Source organism: Macrobrachium nipponense, chromosome 21 (assembly GCF_015104395.2).
Source record: "Macrobrachium nipponense isolate FS-2020 chromosome 21, ASM1510439v2, whole genome shotgun sequence".
Lineage (NCBI taxonomy): Eukaryota > Metazoa > Arthropoda > Malacostraca > Decapoda > Palaemonidae > Macrobrachium > Macrobrachium nipponense.
The window spans coordinates 61,688,126-61,707,056 of NC_087212.1; the positions used below are offsets into that span (position 1 = coordinate 61,688,126).

Here is an 18,931-nt window from a genome sequence, read left to right on the forward strand (position 1 = left end):
TGAACAATTGTACACCTCCGAATACAAGATATTTTGAGGACAAACTCAGATTCCGCAAAAATCATTCGCATTATCGGGATACGATGCAGCAAGAGACTATTACAGAATTCTGTTAACCGTGCGGTAAACAGAAAGATGAGAGTCGAATAGATATCTCTGTTTAAAATTCTCGCAATACCGAAGACGATGAATACTAGCGTTTCACAGCAGTAGATGGTCATTCATGTATGCGAGAATCCCCATTAATCAGAGACTTAAGTCCGTGATTGTTGGGCAGAGATACGGTTGTTATTCAATCAAAGCAGGTGAGAAAGACATAAACAACCGTCTATCTCAAAGCAGCAGCTGATACTGAAATGCCTCGGGCAATTCAATACGCAGTAGCTGTCGCTGACTCGTCATCCTGAGTTGCCAAGTAATCCTTTCCACGAAGGAATGCGTTCGGCTAGAACCACCGAGCATAAAAAGATATGCTCGAGCAATTATATTTAAGCGAAACGAATTTCGGTAAATATAAAAGCTTAAATGGTGTTGTTGTGACAACACCATAAGTATATAAAATTGAAACTGGAAACTCCTGGGAGGTTGCAGGCAACCCGGGTTGCAGTTCAATTAGAATACTTTCGTCTAAGTCGCAATCCGTAGAATAACCAGGATATGCGCCTACCCCTCGGACCATTCAACTGCTTAGCAGAATCATGTCGCGAGGTTAATATACGTAGTATATTTGTAGGATTCTGAACAACGATCTCCATCCTAAATTCTTTCCTTCAAGAAAACAAATAAGGATTGGAGATCGACCACCTTCGTTCTCTATTAAAGAGAGTGAAGGAGAAGTCTTCCTCGAAGGAAAGCTTCAATGGTGAACAGAATACTAAGACGATAGTTCCAGCCAAACTGGATATTCCCGTCCGTTCTTCTCTATTCCAGGTTGGTGGCCTACTGTGAGATAGTCTTCTTTCAGCAGCAGTCTTCTTCCTAATGCTAGAAATTCCAGGAATTCGAGCATAGGCGAGGTTCCTGATTATCGTGTAACATATCGGGGATTCTCGTCTCGCTCACTTTGGACCGTGGTCTCGCCTAAGTGTTTGGAGATCGTAAGAAACTCTAACACTCTGAATGCGCTAGAAATTCCGTAGAATTCTAAGCAGTCTGCGAAACCCCCACCGAATTCGTCAAACGATATCGGCTGGTGGTCCTCTCGATTCCCGTAGAAATCGAGAATGGGGCAGGATCCCTCCCTCCTCAACGACCGGGGCTTACGTCAGGTAGGACCCGAAGGTCCCCCCTGGTAGCGCAGTCCCCAACGTGGGATACTACAGAGAAATCTCTGTAGGATCCTTCCCCTTTCCCTCGTAGCCGTAAGGAGAGAGGGAATGGGGGAGGAATTGGATACTCGCTCGCCTTCCCAGTGGAACTAGCAGTTGGAGAAGAGTAGGAGCAGCCATCGCCTTAAGGCGATGGCCTCTCAGAGTCTGGGAAAACGTATCGTCAGGAGAAAACGTTTTCCCGCGGAGGGTTACGAACTCTCACTGTAGGTAAGGGTCTGCCGCCACTGTGAACGTCGTCTGGGTGGGGCTGATCGACACCTGACAGGAGAGAGCCGATACCGTCCTCCGACTCATTCCAGTCCTCGTCGAGGTCGAAACCTCTCAGGAGGACCGAAGGAGTATTTAAATACGGTGTCCGAAGACACGTAGAAACGCCGCTGTCGCAGTAGAGGAGGTGGAAGTAGCTTGATCGACCGGCCAGAACTGAGAGAGCCTTCTTGTCCGGAGACGAGAGAGACTGGTTCAAGACAGAATCGGCAAGCTCCGATCGCGGCATACCCACCGTCGGTTTGGGTTCCCTCTCGGGCCCCAAAACGACTCGAGCAGAGACATGGGCTCTGCTGGTGGGAGCGGCGATCCTTCCCCCCGGTCGTTGTGCTGACGAATCAGTGCAATAACCTGGGTAAAGTTACTCTGAATCTCGGAAGTTACAGCGTCTTGAGGAGTAGGACCGTCCAGTCCCTCCAACAAGAGCAGCTCCCAGGACCCTCCTCCTTCAGAAGAAGGACCAGCAACAGATCCCTGACGGTTGCCTCCAATCACTTACGCGTACGTCCTGGTTGGTCCTAAGACCAACCTGGCACGTGCGGCGTCGTGACGGGATCGTGAGCGGCGCATCTCTCACGATCACTCCTATATACCTCGCTCTTCCTGGCGTATGCCGAGGAAGTTGAAGGTATCTGAGAGACAGAACTGACGCTACCCCCTCTCCCCCTGACGGTCGCCTCCAATCACTTGCGCGTACGTCCTGGTTGGTCCTAAGACCATACGTGTCACGTGCGGCGTCGTGACGGGATCGTGAGCGGCGCACCTCTCACGATCACTCTTACCTACCTCGCTCTTCCCGGTGTAGCCCGAGGAAGTTGAAGGTAGTGGAGAGACAGACCTGACGCTCCCCCCCCCCCGCTCGCTGGCAGGACCAGCGTACGTGGGGGCTGCAGCCGATCACCAACCCGCGGTGGGGATCGATCTGCAGGCCTGGCCGTGCCGCTCACCTGTGGCGAGCGGCTCGACTGAGCACGTCGACCCCGGTCCCGTGCGTCAGACGAGCTGCTGCTGGTCACCGTATCCGCCCGCACGGCGGTCAGGTGACCTGCAGAGCTCGCTTTCGCCGTGAGACCGGTGAGCGTCCTCGCGGCACGTCAAACCGCTGGTACCAGCCGAGGCTGGTACCGTCGGTCGAGGGGACCTGGGGGACCTCTTCCCAGCCTGAACCCGTGGCCGGTCAGAGACCGTCACGTCCACCCCCCGAGTACCGGCTGGTCGCTGCAGAGAGCGGCCGCTGGCCTGGCGAGAGTCACCTGAGCGGCTCTCGACAGTCTTCTGCTCCGTGCCTCGGTCATGACGCTGAGCGAACTCAGGCGTCTTAACTTTGACTGCACGGTCACCCGAAGGAGATCGTACACTCGGAACTTCTCGCGGACGAGAAACCGAGCCGGCACCTGGCTTAGCAGCAGAGCTGCCAAGACCAGGCGAGGGTGTACCAGCGGTAGCCAGCACACCCTTGGTCCCCGTCTTCTTCTTCTTCTCAGAAGGGGAGACGGGCCCCGTTCCCGAAGGAACAGGAGGACCAGCAGAAGAACCCCCCCGCCACACCGGAATGTGACGAGCCCTTCGAAGTTCCCGAAGGAGTCTTCTTAGGGGGAATAACAAAACCCGGTTACCAGCTGGTCGCTGCGAGAGCAGCCGCTGGCCTGGCGAGAGTCACCTGAGCGGTTCTCGCCAGCCTTCTGCTCCGTGCCGTGGTCTTGGCGCCGAGCGAACTCTGGCGCCGAAACTTTGGCTGCACGGTCTCCCGAGGGAGAGCGTACACTCGGGATCTCCCGCGAACGAGAGACCGAGCCGGAACCTGGCGTAGCGGTATCGCCGCTAGCACCAGGCGAGGAAGTACCAGAGCTAACCGATACTCCTCTGGTCCCCGTCTATCTCTTCCTTACGGAAGGGAAGACGGGCCCCGCTCCCGAAGGAGCAGGAGGACCAGCAGAAGGACCCCCCGTCCCACCGAGGTGGGACGGGCCCTTAGAAGTTCCCGAAGGAGACTTCTTAGGGGGGGGAGGCAGCCTTCTTCTTCTTCGGCTTATGGGCCTTAGAAGTCGAAGGGGAAGAGGCAGCAACAGACGAAGACGAAGATGACACCTTCCTCTTCTTCGTCAGCTCACGCAGGACAGTCGTCAGGTCCTCCATCCAGGCCGGAGTCGGGCCTATTGCCGAAGCAACACGGCCCGACTGCACCTGTCCGGAAGGACCTGGGAATGGGGAAGACACACCATGGGCAGGACCAGCATGGACAGGCGCAGGAACCAGGAGCGACAGGAACAGCAACCAGCTCAGGAGCGGCAGGAACAGCGGCAGCGGTAAACACAGAAGGGACAGCCAAGCCAGTAGCGGGAACCACATCAGCGACAGGTACGGCAGGCCCAGCCATCGCCTCGTAGAATCATCGGCAGCCAGCGTGGTACTGGCGGCCGGTCCAGGGGCGAGCTGCTGGAACAGCGGAAGTCTGGGGCAGGCAACACGAAGAAAACACAGGCGGCGGCGGCATACCCCTCCTCGGTACGGCGGCGACCGGCCCTAGAAGCGGCAGACGGCGTCACCGACACAGCATGGGGAGTGTAGACCAGCGGGGGGAAGCAGCATAAGCGGCCGTGAAGGTTGTAGTGGAGACCACTCCAAGGTCACCGCCCCAGACCTCGCTAGACTCTGCAGCAGATCGTGGATGCTAGGCACGCCCTGCAGCCGCAGTGGTCCATACCTGTCCAAGGTCGTCTCCCACGGCTGTAGCACCTGCGGTAGCACAGACAGATTAGTAAGAGGGGTTCCCTCACGCATGGGGGGGGGGGGGAGACATGCCCCACCCCGAACGGAAGGAAGACCCCAAAAACAAAATACGAGGAAGCTGAGCGGGGGGGCAGGAAAGAAGACGAAGAATCGGATACCAAGGGAGTCGCGGGAGAGCTTTCCGACGACTTCCTGGCAGACCTTCGCTTCCCCTACCCCCGCACAGCAGTGAAAAGTAATATGAAAATGAACAGAATACTGCACTTGCGATTCACTTCATAGAACTTAAAGAGGGAAAAATCAATTCCCGGTAAGAGCGGCAACTTGATCCATAATAATATGATGCTATCATAAATATATATGAAAATGAACAATACTGCACTTGCTATTTTCACTTTCACAGCAATAAATCGTAAGGATTAATTCCCGGGTAAGAGCGGAAATTGATCCAAAATTAAATTTGATGCAATTAATAAATGAAAATGAAAAGAAAACTGCATTGCGAATCCACTTTCATTGCATTCTATTCATACAAAATAAGAGGCTCTTGCCGAGCGCAATCAAGCTCTCGGCAACGAACGCACAGGGCAAAAATATAATGAAAAAGAGTACTTACATCTTCAATTACACACTTTCGCCCAAAATACATGACTCGGCGCGAGTGCGCCCGCCCTCGGCACCGAGACATAATTCAAGGGTTCAATTCATGAAAAGAGCGGAAATCGCCGTCTCTACGGCGATAGCTCCATGTTGATTCATAATTAAGTAATGAAAATGAAAACAGTGTACTTACAGTTTCATTTTCAAGTCAAAACCATTAGTAGAAAACACAATATAAACAAAGCATACGACGATGAAGCGGGCAGAGAGCGATGACGAACACGTCCTTCACACCCGCGGCCGAAAGCAAAAGTGATTCTTCACCTCTCGGGCGCGCGGGCGCGCGCACGATCGGACAAGCAGTTAACTACCGTTCTCCCCTTGTTCGAAGCTTACGACCGTCCCAGCTGCCGCTAGTTACCTTCCTATTGTTAAAGGACCGAGGGTTTGTATTACGTATCGGAACAATTGTATTTTAAATATTTTATGATGATAAGAAATGAAACATGGATAGTGATAAGATATTCTCTTGTATACTGTTATAATATGTGATAATCATTGAGTCAACTATAAAAGTTGTATTGAAGCACAGTTTCGTAAATCACAGAAAGAATAAAAATATGGCGACACATATTTTTATTCTTTCGGGGACCATTTTGTTCTTTTATTACGATAATAGATCAATATTATAGTTTTTTTTTCTGTGTGAGAGAGAGAGAGAGAGAGAGAGAGAGAGAGAGAGAGAGAGAGAGAGAGAGAGAGAGAATTGATTTTGCTATTTACATTCATAGTATTTGAAAATTTGTAAATGAGTTTATCCTAAAAATGCATTTAGTCATGAAAAGAAGAAGAAAAACAGTAATTAGTGAATCTTGCTCTATAATAAAATTCGTGATTTCGTTAATTTTCCGGAATATACGTAGCATTTGGGCTTCACAAAAAAAGTAATAAAGTTATTTATGACAGAGTTTAGAGGATACTTACGTAAAAATACATCGGTACTTTGTAGAACGGTGACGTCATGGTGGTCATATGTATTTTTTTTGTGAATGAATATACATTTATGATAAAATATAGTTACTGTACTGCTTAAGAGTACCATACTGTAATATTAATGTAATCACATCAAAATAAAGTAATCATTGTTCATTGTAAACTGTAAACATGTAAAGTGTATTTTTGTCTTTTGAAAAATGGATTCCCCAAGGAATTATTCCTTGAAGAGGCTTTTTATTATGAAGATATGCCAATAATATATAAGATTTGCGTTTTATTATGAATATATGACAATAATATATAAGGTAAAAATGGTTTTATTACATTTACACTTCGTCGCCGATTGCAAACAACATACGATAATCTATGACAATTATCGTTTGTATGACTGCAGTGTTCAGAGAAGTTGATTACGTTATACCAAAACAATAATGAAGTTCGAATTGAAAATTTGTTTTCCTAAATGTTATTACTACTGTAATTACACTACTACTATTAACATTTCTAAAAGGTTAAGAATGACAAAGGTGCCGTGAAGTGTAACTCAATGTTTACATTTCTGCTGGCCGCTCAACGACAAGTTGATGTCAATGATGTGGAATTATTCCATGAATAGGCTATATATTATGAAGATATGCCAATAATATATAAGGTGAGAATGGTTTTATTACCTTTATTGTCAGTTAATATCATAATGTGAATCTGTTCATTCATTTGTTGGTTATCGGAACCGGACGAGGCTTAGCCTACCACCGACAAGCCTGGATGCTGTGATTCATACCAGCGATATATAGACTGAGAAGTGGTCCAAGGAAAAACCGGTGATTAACTGAATCCGTGACTAAGCGAGGCCCCACTGTAATACCAAGGACGCATACAATACACGTGCTTTGCTGCCCTTGTTAGTGTGAGACAACTGCTACACTACGTCATCGGTACTAATCCGCCAGATAGCAACAAAGTCAAATCCTGGATAAATGGCGCTCTCCATTGAAGTAACTCGGCGCTAATTTGAAATTAAATTATTACATACAGATTTGAGCAATACCTCATTTTTTGGCTTATTAAAAGTTCTGTTTGATGAAATTTCATGGCTATCAACCAGAAGTTCCCCTTTAAATATGTACGTCTTGTTGTGTATTCAATTGTTACTTTTTCCATGTTTTGTGTAAAAAAAAAAAAACTAATTACATTTGTTATTTTCATCCTATTTCATAATAATACGATACATATTTACGTATTGATCTGTTATTGGCGTGAAAACAACAGTAAAATGTGTTCTTTCATGACCAGTATTTTTTACTAAAATACTTTTTCTCCACTATTATCTGCAGTAAAGTTGCATCCATGTTGCAGATGCACAATAATTTTGTCATTAGCAGTGTGAACATTTTGTTTTCTCAGCTTCAGCTACAACTGCAGCTAAAATTTAGTAGTACAGGTATTCTCCTACTTACGATGGAGTTAGGTTCCAAACACCCATCGAATGTTGGAAAAATCGTATCTCGAATATAGCCTACACTAGGGTAATCCGTAATAGTAATGATTAATTTCAGCTAATTCTCTAGGTTCAATGCATATTGGCTTATGATAATTCAGTATAGAGAAATTTATTAATATTAGCGGGTTAGCCTAGCATATACAAAGATGATGATGATGATATCATGGTATATTGTATACATATAAATACAGTAGCCTAGCCTACAGTATACTGTATACTACATATACAATACAGTAATTTATTAACATGAGCCAACTCTGGATGTTCAATGCATTTCTGACTGATAAATCAGTAGAAAAAAAAAAATTGGGAATGAAACGGGAATCAGATTCGGACCGATATCAGCATAACTGAGCGATGTCATGTCAGGCTGCTGATGGAAATCAGCTGATGGCGAATACAAGTGTATTTCACATGCAGGCAATCCCCGGGTTACAACGGGTTCGGCTTATGACGTTCCAAGGTTAAGGCGCTTTTCAATTAAATTCATCAAAAATTATATCCAGGGCTACGACACGTTCCAGGGTTATGCCACCTACAACGCTCATCTGGCAGAAGAAATACGACACCAAAAATGCAAATTAATCAATATTTATAGTTTTTATCAAAAATGCAATAAGAATGCAGTTTACATAGTCTTGAATGCACCTAAGGCATTAAAAGTAAGGTTTTCTTGGGATTTTTGATGATGTTCCGGCTTACAACGCATCTCAAGAACAGAACCCCAGTCGTAACCCGGGGACTGCCTGTATTTAACTCAATTTGAAGTGAATTGCCTTGCTTCTAGTTAGCATAAAAGAATACCTAGATACTTTACTTATATGAGACGAGGTAATTTTTCGTTACATGACATGCTTTCAAGTCAAAATATGAATTTAATACGTCTCATGAACTAAATTTTGTTGTTGTTAACAGATTGCATTGAGGGCATGTTTATTGTGTAACAAAATTGTGTGATTCCGTTTGCTATTTTCACTTTATTTCATCGTAGTACGAGCTTTACCATTACGTTATTTATCTTTAATTGGCGTGAGAACAACAGTAAAATGTTTTCTTTCAAGACCTGAAGTTTTGATTAAAATTATTCTCTCAATTTTATCTACGGTTGTTTGATGGCATAAGTTTACTGGCGTTTTATCCTTGTTACCGTTGCATGATAATAGTCATTAGCAGCTTGAACAGTGTTCTTGACTTCAGCTACAACTTTGTTTAAATTTAACAGCATTTTTTCTTGCTGATCTTAACTACAGTAACTGTTTACTATCGTACAATGGTAGAAATACAAATTAAATGGATGTTATCCAATTCAGTTGTACTTAGCAAAACGTTGTTTCTTGTTCGGTTGTTCATGGCTATACACATTTACGCAAACGAGTATAACATCAAAACAATACTTTTATCATTCTCTTTTGCTATTTTTTAACTTATTTAACTAGATGGGATAAAGTTAGGCTATTGTAATTTGGTCTCTCGCTCACTGATTGTAGGCATATTGCTGCCTGCATCTGTCACGAGCAAAATTTAATAACATTTACTTGACTTTGTGCGCTTAAATGTTCTTCCTCAACTTAGTTTAAGTTACTACTTTAGGACATGTAATCCTGGGTTATAGGCTACAAACAAATTCTACTATATAGTCTATATTCTTCTCACTGAATCTATTGTAGACATTGTTACCTGAAAAGATCATCAATCTTTAAATAATAAATTTTGGAACATTTCACTAGCTAAAACTTCTAGATAAAATGACAAATTTGTCAAATTTTGCACTTTTCACAAACAGCATACAACAGACCATAAGAAAGCCCAACCATGTGCTCACAAAACAAAGGATGATTTTCAGCTTCCATATAAAAAGTAAATACTTGTTCTACAGTTTAAACTTCCATATAAAAAATAAACACTTGTTCTACAGTTTAAACTAAATTTTTAACAATTAGCACTCAACTTTCAAGTGTAGATGTTTCCATGATCCTTCATGAGAAAATTTAGAATCAAAGCTATTTGAAGTATACTACACACTACACTGACTAGGAGTGGAATGGTTCATTTTCTTTTAAACAAGATGGCTGACACGCATGCAAAAGTCACTTCTCACAGATTTTGACGTGGGGAAAAATTGGGTTCAGCCTCGCTGAAAATGAGAGAAATGCCCTCTTGTCCTTGAGTTCAATAGTTAAGTACTCTATCACGTGTCACAGTGTTTATCATAACAACACAATACCTGGCTACAAGGCCAGACTAAAAGATATTTCTTTTGATATTAGTCTTATCAGCATGGAGAGCACTGGCACACCATGGATGGGTAACTCCTTGAAGACGAAACAAGCAACTACGCTATCAAAAACAAATAGTACTAAATGCACTAGAGTCAGACATAGTCCATGAATAAATGTTTTAATCCGTGAAATAACTATCTATAAATAGCTTGCAGACTACCAAAGTATGAGTACTTCACCAAAAGACCAAATACAACCAAAGTTCAGTTGTTAACGGCACAAACAAATTGAGCTCTTCAGCTGTGTTGTACCTATTCTGCCCTGAAAGTGGATAGGGCTAATCACCTAAACTAAAACAATAGAAGCAGTGTGCAAATTTCAAAATTTAAGCTGCCGCGCTTGTCAAAAAATTAGCTATGTAATTACTGGGTAAGTTATGTATGTGAAATTTGCCTATTTACAGATTTTTTTCTTAGAGCAATTACTGTATTTTTTTCACTAAATATTTCAAGATTATATTTAAGGTTTATTTGGTGTTTGAACTATTAAAATACACAGTTATAAGCATTTTAGAGGGGGCCTTTGGTGTTTGAACTATTAAAATAAGGGGTTATAGGCATTTTTAGAATGGTTTCAGTATTTGTGGGTGAATGTACACATTTCCCACCCCTCCATCCCCCAGAATACCTGAGGGCAACTCTATATCTTAAATGAGAGAGAGAGAGAGAGAGAGAGAGAGAGAGAGAGGAGAGAGAGAGAGAGAGAGAGAGAGAGAGAGAGAGAGAGAGAGAGAGAGAGAGAAACATTACAGTAATATGCAGGATGAAATTTAAAAAGGATTAAATTTTCATATTTACCTGACAAACCCGACTCCTCTAGGTAACCCAGTAACCTTGTCCTTTAGAAGATTCTTTTGAACTATATGACCATACGAAGAAAAGAGTTCTTCTAACTGGTCTAGGGTGTAGGATCTGCAACACATAACAGAATATTACAACTGAGATCTCAAATTGTATCTTGAATAATTCTCAAGTCTTGCTTGTCACATGCCACATTAATGCAACACAAATTAAAAATATTGTTCTTTATACTTTCTTGAGTTCTAAATGTTGAGCAATCTACTTATACTCCATGAGTATGAGACAGAATGTACTGTTCCTAGGCATAACTATCTTAGTCTAAAATTTTATATGGAATGTAGTGTTCCTAGGCATAACTACCTTAGTCTTATATATGGCCATACTTTTAGTGCAAATTAGCAGTTATTGAAGCTTGGCTCTTTAACTATACTTCATGATTATATTATTTCTTATAAAGGTATAAGGCATGCTATTATTCTTAGGTATTTGTACACCTGTCTTTTATATAGACATACCTTCCAGAAAGTCAGCAAAGTTGTTGAACCTTGGTACCACTTTAAAGTTTGATTTGCTCCAACAAAAATACAAAACATCATTATAGAACCTGACAGGTAGTATTCTTCTCACACGGAACTGCTAGTTTCCCAGTCGTGTGCAAGGAAAAGATAACTAATGCAACCTGGTAAATATAATGCTAAAACCGACATGGCCCTGTGACAAAGTTACCTTTCTGTAGCCTTGCTCTAGGAACACACAGGGAACAGGTCCTCCTGTTTGGCAGAAATGTGAGTGGCAGCTTAAGAGACAGCAATTTCATAAACACTTAATCAGAGGTACTTGTGCTTTACAGGGATCCCCAACTTGTTATAAGGGAAACAGATGGAGTCACCTAACTACAGTCCAAGAAAGTATACTAATCTTAGTACTAAGTCACTTTCATCTGAAAACACACCTTTGTACATTGCTATCTTCAGCTACCAACGAACCTTTAAGGGGGCCGGCCGGCTAATGCCATTTTTTAAGGACAGGACTTTGATATTCATACCACTTAATAAGGTGACTTGGGACATCTCCAAACCGCATATGATTTTTGCCTCTGACCTTTGGTTTTGTGACGCCAGGGTGATTTATCCCGAAAATAACCATTTTTCAAATTCTATCTCCTCCCTTGATATTTAATATCAAGACCTAGGATTATTACCATATATAGACCCGATGTAGACCTCCAATCGAATGAGGTGTTTTTTTTCTAAAAGTCATTTTTTTGCTAGATATGAATTTTTCAATATGGTAAAAAAATAAACCATATAAATCAGGAAAACAAAATTTATATAAAAAAGACAAAACAAAAATTGGAAAAAAGGGCTCTATTTGATTGTTCTATAATGTCTTTCTGAGTTATATATCAAATTCTAATGTTATAGCTTTAAAACTAAGTGAGAAGATAGATTTTGAAGGTCAATAAGTATAGTTCTGAGATACGGGCATTCAAAGTTTTCCTTCGTATTTCTATAAAGACAATGTTAACCCCTTCTTTACCGGGTGGGTGAGCAGAATGTAAACATTGCGTTCGCTGCCGAACTGAATCTCTCGGTAGTGACTCCAGTTTGGAGGGGTGCCGATCGTAAAAATATTTGCCAAAAATACACTAATTAAGACAGGCTAATGAAATTATCGGGTATTATTAGCACTATAATAACGCATATTCTCTGTTAGTTTTATCATCCTACAGGGAAAATAAATGATTTTATGAAAAAAAAAATGTGAAACTCAGTGTCCCTTGTACAAGGGACACTGGTGGTCGGTGAGAAAACTACAGTCTTGAATAGAAATTCGGTCTTACAGAATGTTGGTATATCGCACCTGGAACATGCACGTAAAGTATTATCAAAATAGAACAGTAAATAAGCACGTAATAACAAAAAAAAGAGCAAAAACTAAAGCAAAAGCCCCGCCAATAAATATGGAAATCGCAAATTTTATAGTATATCTTTCAAAAATTGGTCATGTCATTTTCTACGTTTTCTAAGATTAGTTTCATTACAGAAAACAACTTTAGGGGCATCAGGGGTATCTAAACTAATTTTTCAAGTTTCTTGTCCTCAGAAAAAATCGCTTTTTCGCTTTTTCTCTGGTTTGGTTTTTATATATAATTTTGACTACTATAAGGCTTTATTTTTACCTTCATTTATCTGGTGTTCATATCTTTTATTTGTAAAATGTAATAAGTGAATAAATAAATAAATACAGGAAATGATGATACAACTGATTTTATACTTGGGTAGAAGTTATTACATGTTTACGCTTGTCTGGTTTTGTGACTTTTTGTTGAGACGCAGTTCATCTGTCACCTACACACTACTATAAGCAGTAATAATATTTTTTTGGGTTCATCATACGTCTGGCATCGTGTCATACTGTTTATTTTGCTCCAAACTCTTCAAACCGAAATTACAGAATGATTGGAAGTCCCTATCTGAAAAGAGGAGTTTTGGTGGTACTATGCGTACCACCTTTATGCACCCGGTGCGGTGTAGTAGACTTGAATGGTGGTACCCACCTACCTCCAAACAAACTTTCGGTAATGAAGAGGTTAATAAATAATGATTATTATGAATGTATATTTCTTTTTTGTGTATTAATAAACCAAAACTATTTTATTTATCATAATTTAATCATAAATGATGATCCCTTTGCTCATATATCGTAGCCTGGGGCACTGCTTGAGGCAAGATGGGGCACTCCTTCCTACACAACTCTCTCTCTCCCCTTCACTAACTCAGCTTATTACAGCGTATTTTCTTCTTCTGTATGTTTGCGAGATGTTTTCCTTGTATCTTCCTCTTTGGCATGATGAAATTCTTGCCAAAACAAAGATAAACAAACGTAAATGCAAGAGAATGTCAGAGGTGAAACTCAAAGGTGTATTCTCTTTTTACAAAGACAATTTAATAAATCATGATTATTATGAATTTCATATTCCATTTTGGGTATTAAAAAACCAAAACTTTGTTATTTATCATAAATGAAGATCTCTTTGCTCAAAGATCGTAGCCTTGGGCACAGTGTGACGTGTGCTGTCAGGCTAGACGGGGGCGTTACTACGCAACCCTCCCCTCTCTCTTCACTAACTACGCGTATATTATGATATTCTGTAATGATACTTGAGCGATTTTTCTTTGTCTGTATGTTAGCGAGATGTTTTCCTTGTCTTTTCCTCATTGGCATGATGAAATTCTTGCTGAAACATTAAAAGCAAGCAAATGTCAGAGGTGAAATTGAACGTGTAGACTACTTGAAGTTTGTGCTCGCACTGATGGTTGGACTTGGTAGCTGACTGAAGTGAAGACTCCCTTCTCGACTTGGGGAATGTCTACAGATGCCATTTCTCCCAATTTCTTTGACAATAATTATCAAAATTTATGATAATAGAAGATATATTGCATTTTCTTGTACGGATCAATGTTTTAGGCTTATTGAGTTACGTTAACTAATTACCCTGTAACTACGAAAGTAAGAGGAATTTTGACAAAATATTTCGTATACGTATTCTCAATTGCCATATGAAGCTCCATGAATTTTTTCATGACTTTGCATTTTTCGCCCTATACCCCATATAAAAGGGTTCCGGCCGGCCCCCTTAATTGAATGACATTTAAATACAACAAATTTTTAACCAATTTGTATTTTTCATAACTAACAAACCTGAGGTCTTAACATTAGGATTAGGATAATACTAGCGCCAAGCTGGAAACCGGTAGAATTAATAAAAACTTCTGTGATTCAAGGACTATTGGCATCTGTACCAGGTCACGGGTTATTGTAGTTCCCAGAATGCCCTTGGTGTCCTGTGACCTAATAGTTAACCGTTTAATACCGATTGAACATATTAAACATTGACGAAAATTGTCTGGCGGGTGCAGAACGGACGTATGGTATGTCAACAAAAAAAAAAGTTTTTTTTGAAAATTCACGGAAAAATAGTTATAGGCCTACTAGGCAAAAACTTTTGAATCACACGCCTTGGGGGATGCTGGGAGTTCACGGATCAAGCTGTTGTTTTGTTTATAAGCGTGACACAGGTGCGCATGAGGGAAATGCCTCCTTCTCGCATCAGCCAGCATCAGCGACGCGTCGTCCGAGAGCGATCTTTTGCCGAACTTTTGCGAGAATTTGAGTATTTGTGGTGGTACAAGACGTATGGAGCACGAAAGGGGCATTTTACCCCTCGGGAGGGATCGTGCGAGACGTATTTTAGACTTGAATGCTGGCAAAGGACCAAGTACCCAAAATGACCTCGCTCCTCAAACGCCGTTCCGCGCAGCCTTGTGTGGATGAAAGTGTTCAAGGACTACAACGTGTGTCTCGTGTGTCTTTAAAAACCCCTAGGAAGCATTGGGGTGTCCTTAGGGGCATTCGTAGGCGTTTGGGAGGCCTCGAACCAAAGGACATTGACGATTACTTATTAGAGCTCCATCGGCAGCATGTCGCAAGTCCTCATTTTGATGGCGGTTGGTCATCTAGTGACGAGGACATCACTCCCGATGTTAGTGATGAGGAATATTTGCCCCCTATGTCTGTTCGAGGGTCACATGCCGAAAGTGAGCTCGAATTTAGTGGTTTTAGTGCGTATGAGGGGGAACCTGAGGAGGAGGAGTTATCATCGTCTAGTTTTGTCGCCAATGACGACACAGAAAACGAGGACCTAAGTGAGGGAGATGGGCCAGTGGGGGTGTTTCGAGTGAGAAACCGTGCCCGAGCACGTGCTCGGGCACGTAGAAGGTCGGAGCGTCGTGCCAGCCGAGGTGAAGGTCGGTCATCCGAGAGCGACGAGGGGTGGTCGGAGGACCCCAACCCCACCTAACATGCACCCATTCACGGCAGCACCTGAGCTCACCGTACCTATTCCTTTCACTGCTATGGGGTTCATTCTGGTATTCCTTACGCGGGAATTGCTGAAATACCTCGTAGCAGAGGCGGCAGACTACGCTCGGTACTGACATGACGAAATTGTCGTATCGCTGGCGGGGCTGCAACCTCACTGACAACTCGCATTTTTTGGGGCTCCACATTTTTTTTGGTATGATGTCTGCTGCCGACGTCAGGCAATATTGGAGGAGGAATTTTTTTTATAAGTATGCCCAATGTGCCCGGCGATATGCCCCGTGATAGTTTCCTGGCGTTGGACAGGTATTTCAACGCCTTCAACCGAGGGGTCATACCCCAGAATAACCCCGATCGCCTCATCTTAGTCCGCCCAGTGTTGGAGTACATTCATGAACGGTGCAAAATTCTCGTGGCTCCTGGCAAGAACCTTTCTTTGGATGAGGGGATGATGCCTACAAAAGGACGTCTTAGCATTAAAGTGTATAACCCCAAGAACCCGAAGAAATATGGAGTGAAACTTTATTTTATTACGGACTCCAACACTTGATACGTCGTGGACTTCTCGGTGTATTCAGGGGTCTTCTCCACGCTGCGTGACACTGTGTTCAGTCTTGTGGATCGTTTCCGTAACCAGGGATACCATCTGTTTATGGATAATTATTATAACTCGGTATCCCTGGCCCAGGAACTGTATGAAGGAGGTGTGCACGTCAGTGGTACCCTTTGGTTGGTGCGTGTGGCCCTGAATGTCCTCAAGAGGTTCGCTGGCCAGCTGCAATATCTGGCAAAAGGAGAGACAGAGTGGCGGCGGAAGGGAGCTGTCTTCGTCATCTGTTGGAAGGGGGTCCGACTCGTCCCCATGATTACGACAAGTCATGAACCCATCCAAGAAGAGATTGTCCAGCAGAAGGCACGTCGGCAGGGCTGAGTTATGTATGAGGAGTTTCATGTCAAGTGGCCTACAGTCATTGGGCACTACAATAGGCACATGGGAGAGTTGATCTCTTTGATCAACTCATCCAGTATTATCCCTTCGCCAGGAGAACCAGGAGGTGGACACAGAAGCTCCTCAAATAAATTCTTCAGTTGGGCCTCCAGAATGCCTACATCCTCTACTGTGGGTACTACAATCCAGACCTCCGGAGGTTGTCCCACATCCAGTTTCTCGAGGTAGCCGGGAATGCCCTCATCAACTTTAATCCCCATGAGTGACCTTCCATCACTGGCCCCCTTGCCCCGAGCTGCAGATCTGCCCCTAGAGGAAAGGGCAGATGTTAGGAGGTCCAACTTCGGTCGTCCTACTCCAGCCCCTGCTGCCGCTGCCCCTGCTACTGACGGCCCTGCTGCCGCCCCAGTTCAGATTACGACTTCTCGTCAAATAGCGGACCCTGTGTGTCGGCTGCAGCCAGGGGATCACACACTGGAGCTCCTACAAGGGCACAGGCAGAAACGGTGCCGGGTGTGCCATATGAATGGCAGAAGGAGACACACCCAGTTCTTCTGTCGCACCTGCAATATAGCTCCTTGCAGGTTCGAGGAGTGTGACTGCAAATACCACAATGCGGTCGTATATTGGAGTGCGCCTGACGTAGCGACAGCAGAGGGCACAGAGGCCCATCAGCAGTAAGGGCGTGCGTCTCCCTCCTCCACCTGTACCTCGTCATGTCGAGAGGAAAAAAAAAACGCAATACTCTTCAATGGAGGAGGGAGAAAACAAGAATAGTACGAAGAGTCAGGATTACGAGTGAGTATTCTGCATTTATTCTATATTTAGTTTTATATTAATTACAGGTTTTTATATACCTGTATTTATTGATGTATTTTATGTTATTTCATTTTATGCAAAAAGAAAAAGTTTCACTTGCATTCCTTTTAGTTATCTAATTTTGGGTATGCAAAAAATCTAACATTCTAGTAATATTCAATCATTTATCTTCATTTTGAAACAAATTAGAAGTCTCTAGCACAATATTTCGATTCATGAATTTTTGAAAAAACTTTTTCCTTCCCTCCGCGCGTGGATTCTCTGCTGCAAATCTCCGAAATGCTTACATCGAATTCTCGTAATATTTGCTGTGTTTCATAAGGTTGTATATATGAAAATGTGCGCAATTTCATGTAGATTACAACAAAAAATAATTCATGGTCATAGCTTTTTTCATTTTTGGAATATTTGCATATAAATCACAATAAATAGAAACAAAATAGACGTTCGGTCAACTTTGACTCAACCCAAATGGTCGAAAAATGCAATTGTAAGCTAAATCTCTTACATTCTAGTAATATATAATCATTTATCTTCATTTTGAAACAAATTGGAAGTCTCTAGCACAATATTTCAATTTATGGTGAATTTTTGAAAAAACCCTTTCTTTCCCTCAGCGCACGGATTCTCAGCCGCAAATCTCCGAAATGCTTACGTTGCATTCTCGTAATATTTGCTCCGTTTCATAGAGTTTTATATATGAAAATGTGCACAATTTCATGTAGAATACAACAAAAAATAATTGAAGGTCATAGCTTTTCTCAGTTTTGAAATATTTGCATATAATTCTTGATAAATAGAAAAAAATCATTTATCTTCATTTTGAAACAAATTAGAAGTCTCTAGCACATTATTTTGATTTATGGTGAATTTTTGAAAAAACTTTTTCCTTCCCTCCGCGTGCGGATTCTCCGCCGTAAACCTCCGAAATGCTTACGTCGCATCCTCGTAATATTTGCTCCATTTCATATTAGCCGTTTCATAGTTTATATATGAAAATGTGTGCAATTTCATGTAGAATACAACAAATAAATAATTGAAGGTTGTAGCTTTTCTCATTTTTGAAATATTTGCATATAAACAACAATAAATTTTAAAAAATCGACGTTCGGTCAACTTTGACTCGACCGAAATGGTCGAAAAAAGCAATTGTAAGCTAAAACTCTTACAGTCTAGTAATATTGAATCATTTATTTTCATTTTGAAACAAATTGGAAGTCTCTATCACAATATTTCGATTTATGGTGAATTTAAAAAAAAAAACCATTTTTTTACGTCCATGCGTTACGAATTCATGCATCATTTTGTGATAATATTTTCTCTGTGTTGCTTTGATCGTTTTACAATGTGCTATATACCAAAATGATCGCAATTTAGTGTACAATACAACAACAAAAATTAACTCATTAGCTTTAACTGTTTTGTTCACAGAGCGATTTGTATACAATTATATATGAAAAAAAATTTTTGCGCTGTCATATATCCCAATATTTATATATGATAATGATATTATTTTCATTTTTGATGGTTGCATACTAAACTTCAGGCAATGACAAAAAAAGGAGCCAAAAATGAACTCTTAATCTTGAAAACTAAGCGTGCTGTGATTTTTTGAAAAAAACATTTTTTCAGCTTCGGCGCTCACTCGAACACCGCCGGCATACGGGAGAAAATTTTTAAAATACTGCTTCGGCGTTTAAGGGTTAATCTTCCAACCCGGTTAAGACTGTTAGAGGGGTAGTTCGAGGTGGGCCTTTATATGTTAAGACCTCAAG

At 42.0% G+C, this 18,931-nt stretch overlaps 1 protein-coding gene across 7 annotated transcripts in view; it reads right to left on the reverse strand.

Moving 5' to 3' along the window:
- LOC135198078 (sex-lethal homolog) overlaps nucleotides 1–18,931 on the reverse strand; it is a 299,138-nt gene that overhangs the window by 173,852 nt on the left and 106,355 nt on the right. For all 7 annotated transcript variants that reach the window (XR_010310722.1, XM_064225499.1, XM_064225502.1 and 4 more), the window contains exon 4: nucleotides 10,502–10,615. Coding sequence is in view for 6 of the 7 variants with exons in the window: in XM_064225499.1 (XP_064081569.1) it covers nucleotides 10,502–10,615 (114 nt within the window). In the remaining variant the exon portion in view is untranslated. The remainder of the gene's footprint in view (nucleotides 1–10,501; nucleotides 10,616–18,931) is intronic.